The sequence below is a fragment of the Pogoniulus pusillus genome, chromosome 6, assembly GCF_015220805.1.
Source record: "Pogoniulus pusillus isolate bPogPus1 chromosome 6, bPogPus1.pri, whole genome shotgun sequence".
In the NCBI taxonomy this organism is placed as follows: Eukaryota; Metazoa; Chordata; class Aves; order Piciformes; family Lybiidae; genus Pogoniulus; species Pogoniulus pusillus.
This window is the reverse complement of record NC_087269.1, coordinates 38,593,964-38,606,579: the sequence shown is the minus strand read 5'-3', so window position 1 is coordinate 38,606,579 and position 12,616 is coordinate 38,593,964. Positions and strand designations below refer to the sequence as shown.

The 12,616-nt window shown below is 40.1% G+C and overlaps 2 protein-coding genes across 5 annotated transcripts in view; one reads left to right on the top strand and one right to left on the bottom strand.

The window, feature by feature from the left end:
• The window catches only part of INSYN2A (inhibitory synaptic factor 2A), a 55,950-nt gene extending 47,275 nt beyond the window's left edge, over nucleotides 1-8,675 (top strand). Inside the window, exon 4 of the mRNA XM_064145313.1 lies at nucleotides 7,646-8,675. Coding sequence (XP_064001383.1) covers nucleotides 7,646-7,829 — 184 coding nt within the window. The 3' untranslated portion in view covers nucleotides 7,830-8,675. The remainder of the gene's footprint in view (nucleotides 1-7,645) is intronic.
• The window catches only part of DOCK1 (dedicator of cytokinesis 1), a 433,046-nt gene that overhangs the window by 281,306 nt on the left and 139,124 nt on the right, over nucleotides 1-12,616 (bottom strand). The window lies entirely within an intron of this gene.

Genomic DNA, 12,616 nt, shown 5'->3' with positions numbered 1-12,616 from the left:
AAATGACTCCAGAAATGCAGATTTCAAATGCTTCCTATTGACAGCCAGCCAGGTCGAGCTCTTCCCTATTTCCCATCAGAATAGCCATGTGGACCCAAGCTGTCAGTGCTGGGCACTTGCCTACAGCAATGTTTCCAGAGGAAGTTTAAGCAAAAATCAGCTCAGTTTTCTGACAGATTAGGGGAATATATGCTGCAGGCAAGAAGTCTTGAGCCAGAAGATACTGCAGAAAAGGAGAGCTATGAGAAGGCAGTTTTGAAGCCAGAGGAATATAAAAGAAATTCAATGATGAAACCACCCTAAACCAGACTGCCTTGTAGCAGAACTTCCACTCTCTCACCACTGGGGTTGTTTAGTCTGGAGAAAAGGAGGCTCAAGGGACAACTTCTTGCTCTCTCCAACTCCCTGAAAGGAGGTTGGAGGTGGGTGTTGGTCTCATCTCCCAGCTAACAAGTGACAGAACAAGTAACTATGAAAACAAACAAAACCCCAACTCCATCATAACAATGGAGTCAGTTTTTACAGTCAGTAAAAAGTGTTCAGCATTATGCATTTTTAGTCATTTAGTTATTTCCAGGCACTATTTTAAATAGTGGTGGGGAAAAAAAAAAGTGATCAACTAGTAAAAATAAACAACTGTTTTATCAAACATTACTCTGCGTCATATGTTCATCTCTTCCACTAGCATCAGTATCCCATCCTACAGAATCACAGAACAGATCCAAACCCATCTTCTACTAACTAAGAGACAAAGTTACAAATAGACAGATTTTGACATGCCTCTTTCACAATTAGTTTCACCATTAACAATTTTAAGGATATATTGTGTGAGCAAAGTCAATTTACAGTATCACAGTATCAACAAGGTTGGAAGAGATCTCATAGATCATCAAGCCCAATTTAAATGTAAATACCAAAGTCCTGCTGTTAGAAAGTCACACTGATATGCAGAAACTGTCCCAGTTCTGCAACACCCAAACCCCACACAGACTAAATCTTCAGAGCCAGTTTCATCCTCTGATTATCTCTTAGTGGAACTGCCCTTTTCACTGCTGTTTTAATTCTCATGCCATGTGCATTTCAATCCTTGAACAGAAATCTATATGAGAAAATGAGTCTTCTTTTTAATATCTAGTGAATTATTCTAAGGACTTGATGTGAATTATGTTTTTGAAGGAGCATCTTGAGGAATTCATGCTCGACTTCCTTTCAGTCACGAAGGTCAGAAGTACTCAATATCTTTTACAAGGTTCCTTCAGCTTCTGGAAGTAAACTTTTTACTGGATCAAATCCCTGGCAAGTTTCTGCCTAGGAGAAACAAATCAATACTGCACTATCTGCTGTCTACAACTACCTGAAGGGACATTGTAGCCAGGTGGGGGGTGGCCTCTTCTCCCAGGCAACCAGCAATAGAACAAGGGGACACAGTCTCAAGTTGTGCCAGGGAAAGCATAGGCTGGATACTAGGAGGAAGTTCTTCACAGAGAGAGTGATTGGCATTGGAATGGGCTGCCCAGGGAGGTGGTGGAGGCACCGTCCCTGGAGGTGTTCAAGAAAAGCCTGGCTGAGGCACTTAGTGCCATGGTCTGGTTGAGTGGCTAGGGCTGGGTGCTAGGTTGGACTGGCTGATCTTGGAGGTCTCTTCCAACCTGCTTGATTCTATGATTCTATCTTAGCTGTTGGAAAAATTACTCCAAATCTCAACTCTTGATTTGGCTACTTTTTACTCCATTCAAATTTTGGATTATGCTGGGTTTCTGCACTGAGTTTTGCCTCTCACACTGAAGCCCTTCGAAGGTGCCTTCCTCAACAGAAAATAAATTAATAGAATCTATGTGATTTATCACTCACTACAGCAGTGGTGAACAGAACAGGTTAAAATCATGGTGATGCAAGGGTTTGCTCTTTGTAAGCCTGTCCAACTGGTTGGATATTAGAAATTTTTCTTCCCTGAAAGGGTTGTTTAAGCCCTGGAACAGGCTGCCCAGGGAAGTGGTTGAATCATCATCCCCGGAGACAATGAAAAGCTTTGTAGATGTGGTGCTGAGGGACACCGTTTAGTGGTGACCTGATGGTGCTGGGTTAATGGTTGGACTTGATGATCTTAAAAGTTTTTTTTTCCCACCCTAAATGACTTTATGATTCTATGTAAAGGAGGTAGCACAGAGCCCACATGGAAGTAGTTCCTTAAAGGTTAGATACAGTGATAATTATTAATAAGTGTGGCAACACAAAGTGAAAATAAGCAGATGTAAATCCCTAAGATAACATCAGAATAGCAAGAGCAGGTGACTAAATGATGAGAATAGTAATCATCATCCTTTCCTATCCATGTTAATTAATTTACATTCTTCTTCATCTTATCTCTGACAGTAAGATGCTTGGTATTAAAAAATGAGTCTTAATAGCTTGGCACCACTGACAATGCTTTGTGATTTTCAGGTTGAAATAGGAAATTTAACAGAGATTGCTTGAAGCATATTAAGCTAATTTTCAAGTGATTAAGACTTATCTGGATCCCCTTCTTCCAAGACGGGGCATGCACTAATGCCATGTCATCCAATTAACATGACCCAGAAGGAGACAGTCTGATTTTCTTTCATTCCTGCATCACCTGGCCTCCTTGGGTGCAGGAGTTAAGATGCTTGAAGGATTTGAGCTTTAAGACTACAGACTAGGTAATAAAAAGGTAAGCAGGAGAGACATCCAGTAGAATGAGAAAGGGTGAGGTTGACTAGAAGGAGGTTTTCCCTTGAGGCAGAAAACAGAGGGACAGGCTGCCTGTAATCTGTGCAGGGTCCATCCTTGGAGACTGCAAGAGATTAAACGAATAAAGCCCTCATCAACCTGGTCCTGAACCCAAATTGTTCTGCTTCAGTGCTCTTACAAATAACCAACATATCCAATCATTAGCATTTAATAGTCTTCAAATGATTCACGTTAGCAACGTGTGACCATGCTGGAAAAGAAGAAAACCTATCCACATCTCTGAGCTTGTTGCTAGATACCCTCCCACAGCCCATATGCTTTAAACCAAATGCTTATGACTCCTCAAACTCTGTTGTCAATCTCTTACACAGCAACAAAATCAGTAAGTGTTTTCTCTACTGCTAGCACACAGAAAATAAACTCATTAACATATATTCTCAAAACCACTAAACAACAATGAAGCTAAACCCCAAAGAATCCAACACACTAGTCCCTAAATCACAGATCACAGAAACACAGAATCATAAAGTGCCAGGCTGGAATGGACCTCAGGGATGCAAAGATTGCATCAGGTTGGAGGGGACTCTCAGAGGTAATCTAGTTCAACCCTCTGCAGTCAACAGGGACACCTCCCACTATCAGGCTGCCCAGGGTAACATCAAGTCTGATCTTGAATGCCTCCATGGACAGGGCCTCAACCAAATTCTTGGGCAATCTGTTCCACCACTCTCATTGTGAAGAACTTCCATGTCCAATCTAATCCACCCTGCCCCAGTTTCAAACCACTGTCCTTCATCCTATCACCCTAAACCCTTCTAAACAGTCCCTCCTCAGCCTTCCTGTAGACCACCTTCAGACACTGGAATGTAGTTACACAGTCTCCCCAGTCTTTTCTAGGATAATGTGGTTCAACCTTCCCTGGCAAAACAGGATTAGCCAAAAGAAGCCTGAGCAAGTTAGCCACCTCACATGCAGGCTTGAGTCAAGTGGACAATTTGACTCTACATCACCCCCTTTACGATAGGATGGCTCCTGCATACATAGTTACAACCCCTGCTGAAAGCCCTGGATTTCCCCCACAGACATTATGCCATGAACCCTAAAACACCTCTGAGATGTTCTGAAGGCCTCCAAATATAGCTGGGGCCCAAAGAAACCCTATGTTGGTCAGTGCTACTGCACCATGTGTGCTTAATTAGTAAGTGAGAAGAGAGTTCTTCACTCCTCTCCCCTAGGACTTCATGCACCAAGCTCACAGTCCTCTGCTGACTAGCAGCTATTCAGCACATGTTGTTTCTCTTTCTTTCCTGACCATGACTCAAACTCTGCACAGAAAAGAGTTGTTTTGTTCTCAGTTTGTCCCGGGGCACTCCTGACGACAGCACACAAGTCTTAGCTGTTTTCTAAACACAATTACCTCCATTTCACAAACACAAAAAAAGAAAAGACTGGGGGAACACAAAGCCCAGAGCAAAACAAAGAGAAACCCCACCGAGATTCTGCTGGCTTCCATTCCAAAATTAAGTCGTGTCTACTTTTCAAGGTAGCATTCAACTGTCACCAGATAGCTTTTTGTGACACTTCGCCTCATCCCCATGAAACTCAACTGCTACAGCACCTCAGTGGTTCTTCCTAGGGACAAAATTACCTGTTCATTCACAGTTCAACCTGGCTTCTCACTTCAGAGCACGTCCACACTGTGCAACAACATCAAGATCAGGGAAACAGGAAAGGAAGGGAGAGCATCAACCAAAGAAAAAAAAAAAAGGATGTTTTCTTTGCACTTGCATCAGTCCCTAACAAAAACTAAAGTTACAGAAAATACAGGTTCAGGATCCTCAACTCTAGAGCTCAGTCAAGCACAAACTAATGTAAGTCAGAGCTGCAACTGCAAAGAGCTTTTGATCCATCCTGGACTTGTCCTAGCTCATTGTGAGGGAACTGCAGAGATTCTAACTTCCTAAGTTCTTGCCTTTGCTTCACCAGCACAAAAATGAAAATCTCAAAGGTCTGTAACGTGCTTTTACCTGGCCAAGTTTTCATGGGAATGACATCTGATATGCAGACAACTGCCCTAAACCAAAGTTTATCTACTACACCTTGGAACTACATAGCTGCTTTGGGGAGAAAACACAGAAAATGGCAGAGTATAGTTGACTGGATAGGGCTGGGTGCTAGGTTGGACTGGATAATCTTGGAGGTCTCTTCCAACCTGGTTGATTCTATGATTTTCCTGCTTACCACTGTTCATAAAACCATCTAAGTATTTCTAATGGAGTTCCATGCTCAGGAAGAATTTGATAAGCATCGAACATGGAAATGCTCCAACTTATAATTGCCAGTTTGGCAATATTGTGAACCTGTAGTATGTCCTAATCAGATGTATCTGGGAAATATCTGTGATATTAGCATTCTGTAATATTTACATTGGTCTCTTTTTTTATCTAAGGACTTATACACAATTGCCAGTCTGCTGAAAAATAGTATTTCATCTAAGGAAAACCACTTCTGAAGGCAGTAATTATGATCTCTATCATACCAGAACACATAGTCCTCACTAATTAAATTTAGGGAATTACCATGGGGATACTTAAAGCAGAGAGAAATGAAGACAAAGTTTGAAAGTGAAAAGAGCCAAATAGCAGAGAGAGTATTTAAAGAAAAGGTCATTTTGAGGGGAATCCTATATATACTTAGGTTACAAATATAGCACTAAGCACAACAAAATTGGCAGAGCTGTGACAGGTGACGGAACCAAGCTCATGAAGGCAAGAACTGGAAGTATCTGCAGCTCTGCGACACAAATACAAAGACGTTATACAAAGAGGAAACAACTGCTGAATTTAGAATCACAGGATGGTTTGGATTGGAAGAGACTTTCAAGATCATCTAGTTCCAAATCCCCTGCCATGGGCAGGGACACCTCCTTCTAAGACCAGGCTGCTGAAGGCACCATTCATCCTGGCTTTGAACACTAACAGGCTTGAAGCCTCTGCAGCTTCCCTAGGCAACCTGTGTCAGTGTCTCACCATGCTCATGGGGAAGAATTTCTTCCTCATATCTCATCTAAATTCAGTCTCTTAAAGTTTGGAGCCATTTTCCCTTGTCTATCACTATGCTCATTTCTGAAAAATCCCTTTCCAAGTATCTTTCAAATACTGGCATGCTGCTGTAAGGTCTCCCCATAACCTTCTTTTCTCCAGGCTAAACAACACCAACTCGCTCACCCTGGCCTTACAACAGGGGGGTTGCAGCCCTCCTAGCACTGCTGTGGCCTCCTCTAGCCCTGCTCCAACAGGTCCATATCTGTCTCTGTCTCCTATGCTGAGAACTACAGAGCTGGCCCCAGCACTGCAGGTGTGGTCTCAGCAGAGCAGAGGGGCAGAACCCCCGGCTCCACCTGCTGCCCACACTGCTGGAGCTCAGCCCAGAACACAATTGGGTCTGGCCCGTAAGCACACATTGCCAGCTCACGTCCAGCTCCTCACCCACCAGCATCCCCAGTAGAAAAGTGTTCCACGTTTTCTATGAAGTCAAACACACAAAAACCAGTCAGCTACAGCTGATTCAAAAAGTGAAAATGACAGAGCAGGAAGAGTTTGGTCTTACCAGTACAGCACAAACAGGTACACGCTAAGTTTGCAAGCAGAGTATTAGCATAGAGAAGCTGTTCAGTTACAAAAACCTACCAAACACTCACATTTCAGTGTTTCTGATTGTAAATTTTGCAGAATCATTGATTATTGTCTACTGATATGGATTTAATTTATCCTCTTTATGCTCTCCAGAAGCAGAATATTTTATTTTGATGTCAAGAACTGAAAGACAGCCTGAACTCTGCTGCAAATGGGTTTATGCAGTAGAAAATAACCTCATTTTTGTCACTTGGACTAGAACTAAGATGGTGTTTTCTTTTTCTCTTGAGACCTTAAATAGAAATTGATTATCTGTTAAAGTTTCTTATAAAACAACTTATCTTTTATATCAGTATCAAGTAGCTTTTAAGAGACTGGCATTTTGAAAAGTCAAAATAAGCTCTGCCAATGCTGGAGCTGAAAGGCCTTTTAAGTTTCCTTCTAAATTTATACCAAGAAACAAATAATCTCTAATTTGTGCCAAATCCTGCACACATTTCCATGACACTTTAGTGCTTTCTGAGAGAGTTCTCAGAGAAGAATCTGTTTCATGCCAAGATTCTCTCACTGTGTTGCTTGAAGTGTTTCTGTGGTGGGGCGTTCTCAACCAACCAACTGCTTTTTGCTAGCTCAAGTGCCAACAAAAGCATGTGATCAAGTTGAAGTTGGCATTTTTCTTGCATTAACAAGGATGGGTATTAATCAGTAGGCTTGAAGTGTGCTTCTGCAATAACAGGATAGCCAGAAGCTGCCTCCTGCACCTTCAGGTCTTCATAGGTACAAATCTAGCATATACTTGAAATATTAACAATTATCTTCTTTGATTTGAAATGTCTTTTTATTCCTCAACAACCTAGATGTGGAGAAGATATTTGCCCATAATGATGAGGAGGAAAAGTTGCATTTCTGGTTTTCAGTCACTTCATCACAGCACTTCTCAAGCCCTCTCTAAACAAGAGGGATAAAATTTGCACAGACTCATTCCTATTTCTCTTTTGCAATGCTCTTTTTTTCCCTCCTCCCACCCCCTCCTTTTTAACCTTTCACTTTTGGTGCAAGAAATGTAGATATCTATCGAAACATTTACTTTGTATTTGAATTTCATTAATTAATTTGAATTTCATTAATTTCAACAATTTCATTATTTGAAATTCATTAATTCTTTATTGGTGTCAGATGTCTTGGTTGAAATCTATCAATGTAACTACAGTACACTAAAAGTGCTTTGCTTGGAAAACACTTCTGAGATCCAGCCATTGTAACAGTAACTAACTGTTGGTTTTTCTTCTTTGCATTTTTAGTGTGGAATTGGATTTTAAACAGCAAGAAGATAAACTACAGCCAGTTTTGAGAAAACTTCATCCCATCGAGGAAACTCAGGTTGCACCTTTGCCTTATTCTCAGGAGAGCTACTCCTCCACTCCCAAGCAAAAATCCAAAACTGAATCAAAAAAGCATGGAAGATGGAAACTCTGGTTCCTTTAACCCAAGTCTATTATTTGTGGAGTCCAAGGCCTTCTCTGAAAATACATTTGGAGTTCTATCAATCACCTATAATGGGATCTTGGTAGAGTGATGAGCGTTCCGGGCCAGCGTAGTGCTGACCGTTCTGGTGGCATTCAGTTCTCACCGTACGTACCAAAAAGGCCTTTGTACCTATGAACTAGTGTCCAGAAGCAAGGCACCAGCCAAGGTCTTGCTGACTTTTATTTGCAGTTCACCAATGTGGGATGTAAAACCTGAATTGAAATTTGTACAAAGATGGAAAGTAAAACTTGTTTTCCCCCCCTTAGATGCGAAGGAGTCACGTTCTAGCCTGTTAAAATTGTAGGCTGTCATCCTGTACACAGCTAAGTATCACTCTTCCTTTAAAGCCTTTTGGTTTATTGTCTCTAAACAACAACGAGGGGAAAAAAAAGGCAAGCCTTATGTTTGCAGTGGTCTTCAGTTTTACAGATCCATGTTGATAGGGGAGTGCAGTTTTCAGCACATAAATCCTGGACAAAGCACAATTTTTTTCACGTGGTCCAAGACCATGAATAATCTCCAAGATGTGACTCTATGTATATTTGCCTTCATGCGATGCAGACTTCAACCAACCTACCACATCTCGACAATGCACCTTCATTTCTAATTTAGCTATGTCCTCATCACCAGACAAACAAGTTGGCTGCTCACCTCCCAGCAGGTGAGCAGCTAGGAACCTCCCAAAGTCAGGACAAGCCTTTAAACCACAGCAAGTTGGCAGGGTCAAAGCAACAGGACATTCATCTGTCCTAGATCTCACTTTTAGCCTTTTGATACCCAAAAGGTTTAAATGTCACATTAAAAAACAAAAACAAAAACAAAAACCCAACAACCTACAATGCTACAATCAGAAGCTTTACAGATTGTTGTTATTTGCCCTGATTTAGTATCTTTTTTGTAGCAGTCTTTGGAGAACCTTCTACACTACTGCAGAAGGCACCAGAAAATTTATAGCACGTATCGCACTTGGAAACCCATTTGGAAGGAGCAGTAATTTTAAATGCTCTTTATTTACTAAGCTGCTCAGATGGGTTTCCCAACTTCCTATAATTTATATCTCAATTAATTGCACTTGCTAAACAACACACTTAGGGAAAAAAACCAACAACACTGTTTGCATTCCTGCCCTATTTTTTCTGTGATTTTTGGGTTTTTTAATGACAATTTTGCTCTGAAGTGTAAACTGTACCTTTTTTTTTTCCTTTAATTATTTATTACTGTCATTAAATTTGCATCTAGAATAATCATTTATGGAAAAAATACCAGAAGTGGTCAAGGAGTGAGATTCTTGGCTTCTTTTAAGAACTTAAGATAATTTGAGACAAGTGTCATGTGACAAATGGGTTTAGCAAGACTTGTTTTAAAAGCCACATCAGTAAGATAGAGATTCTTCAGGCTTTAGGTGGAAGCAGTGTAACCACTCACAGAGGAATTGGCACATACTAAAAAATGTCAAGTGGTTTTGTTTGCACTACTTTTCCTCTTAGCTCCACATCATATCCAAGAAAACTTGAGGAAAATAACCTAGAAAACTTTCTCCCCAAAGCCAAGTGCAAGAAAAGGAAGTTGAAATGGGAACAAAAAAAATAATGCAGAAGATGTCTTCGTCCTACTCCAAATTAATCTCAACATGCTTCAAGTGGGAAAAAGAAGTCACATTTACAGGAAATCGTCAAGAGGGCTACAAGTTCTTGTATATAAGCAAACAATATCCTGAAATTGTATTCTGAAAGCTGAAGGATTAGAAAAGGTGATCCTGGCTACTAGGAAGGAAGTGCAATTGTTTCACATTAAAAAGAGTGTTCCATGTCTTTTATATTGTTTTTAATCAAAGCTATAGAACTGTTTACAAGACAGCCCACCCAAGACATGTTTTAGCAGTTGAAGTATTTCCAACCAAGAGAACAAAATCTATTTTTCCTAAGGAGAAAGAAATATCAAATATGGACATCAGAAGAAAAATATACAACTGTTCAGTGTTATTTTAAATAGTGCTAATGATGAACTCATCCATGCTTAACAGGCCTAGTGTTTGGGGGTATTTTGTTCAAGAAAGTCAATCGAGCACCTCTCAATGTCAATTACCAATGGTTAGTGTCACCAAATCAGCAGCTTCTCCCATATATCTACTCTAAATGTTCTCGTGTGCAGGGACTGACACACAACAGAACTGTTTTCATGTGTGGCTCTCTCTCTCATCAAAGAGACCAGGATTCTGTAACCAGTGAAAACGACTGAGGAAAACTCACCAGTGAAACATAAAAGAGCTAAAAGTAGAAGTTCTCACGGCGTGGTCTGTACATGTCCAGGCTATTTTCTTAACAAAGTTGCAAATTTTTAATTTTTTACATTTTTTTAAGAACTGGGAAAAGCTAACATACATCTATCTAGTCCTGCTTTAAAACTGACATCTCGTGTTCGATCGGTACCATAACCAATGTGATTTGTAATAAAATGTTTTTGCCAAGTGTGTAAAAGGCATCATATTCTATTACATTTAGAATCACTCAGGCTCAGGTTAGATAGATACCAAGAGAAAAAAAAAAAAAAAAAAAAGAAGAAAAAAAAACCAAACAACCCCTCCCCCCCAAACCTCTAATTCTTTAGAGCTTTTTAGTTCGATGCAACTGACAAAGCTACTTTCACTGTAACGTAGAAGATCTTACGAGGTTAATAACAAAGAAAATGCATCTTTACTTTCAGTGTGGCTTTGCTGGATTCACTCTGACAATACCATGCACCTTTCATACACTAATTTGCTATATGCACTTTCTCCCCTTTTCATGCTTAAAACTACTTTTCAGTCAATAAATACTGCAGTGATTTTATATTACCTGCTATTTTCTGAGTCCGTATATTTTCCTTTCAGCGAGAGCTACATTCATTGTTTCAGAACTATTAGGAAACACTATTCATGTGGGTATCACTTGTTTTCTTAGAGAAAAAACAAAAAGGCACTGTAAAAATAGTTTAAAGATCAGGATAAACTGAAAAAAAAAGAAATCATTATTAAAACTGAAAAATCCTATCCTCAGTACAAAGTGTTTGCTTTTTCTTCCTTAGGATACCAAACCACCACCTCTGCCTTTAATTTCACTCTGTGCTTTAAAGGTTAATCACTGTTTTCAAGATAAAATAGATTCATTTTTCATGAGCACTTTCCAATCAAGCATAAAGAGATTACACCACTTCTTTAGCATCTAAGTAGGACCACACAGTATGTACTACCTCTGGAATTTAACTCAATTGCCAGTACAAATATTACAGCAATTCCAACACAATCCTGTTATAGTACAATGGCACAGCCTGCATCAAACAGTTTTTAGTATCATTTCTTCATCCATAAACTACAACTCTGGCTAATTAAAATAATTTGAGTGCTACAAATTTGCTGTCAGTTTGTTTAGGTGAGGTTGTTTCCATACCACTGGTAGGGCCAGTGGTATAGTAATCCAGACCCATTCCATGCATTGTGATACTACATGGGCAGCATCCAAAGCAGGTGAAGGGAAGTGATTCTCCTCTACTCCACTCTCCTAAAATCCCATTTGGAGTGTTATGTCTAGCTCTGAAGCCTCCAAAACAAGACAAACATGGAACTGTTAAAGAAGGTCCAGAGAGGGCCAAGGTCTTGCTGACTTTTATTTGCAGTTCACCAATGTGGGATGTAAAACCTGAATTGAAATTTGTACAAAGGTGGAAAGTAAAACTTATTTTCCCCCCCTTAGATCTGAAAGAGTCAGGTTCTAACCTGTTAAAATTGTAGGCTGTCATCCTGTATACAGCTAAGTATCACTCTTCCTTTAAAGCCTTTTGGTTTATTGGCTCTAAACACCTCTGGTGCTGGAGCACCTCTGCTGTGAACACGAGCTGAGCGAGTTGGGGCAGTTCAGCCTGCACAAGAGCAGGCTTTCAGTATTTGGAAGGGTCTACAGGAGAGACAGGGACAGACTTCTGACAAAGGCATGGAGTTACAGAACATGGGGTAACGCCTTCAAACCTGAAGAAACTGGATTTAGACTAGACACTAGGAAGAAATTCTTCCCCATGAGGCTGATGAGGCACTGAAACAGGTTGCACAGAGAAGCTGTGGAGGCTCCAAACCAGCAACTCAGTCTAGTAGGATTTGGGTCAGTGGTTTGGCTTTTTTCTTGCTTTTTTGTTTTGGGGTGTTTTGTTTTGTTTTCTTTACAAGTTCTGGGGGTCAGAAGAGGTATCTCAGAGTAATTTTGCTACCAACTCAAACCAATATTATGTTCAAATCACATTTTCTCCTGTCACTTAGACTGTTCCATTTAGTTTCTAGTTTTTCTTCCTACAATTGGTCTATCTTACTTCAAGATAGTTGTTTTTTGATGGCAAATGATAAAAATACTATTTTTTTCCCTAGAAAGTCAAACATTTAAGGAAAACCTAAAACAAAGTATCTGCAACGTCAGAAAAGGCTACTGAGAGAATGTTTCCAGTCTGATCAACACTGGAAAAAAGACACCTCCTGCAATTACTTGTGGTTAACTGGCAATTTAATGCTAAATAGACAGAAATTTTGCCACAGATGTGCTGTACAGCCTTGAAGAATACTGAAAACAAAAAAAATCACAGCAACATTAACAGGTTGTATCCAATGATGTCATAATGAGACATGGTAGGCATCAGGTAAGTGTTACCAAAATAATTTCCTGGATTAAGGTGAAATGTTTGTAAATCTTACAGTGAAGTAACTACATTTAAAGAGATGACCGTGT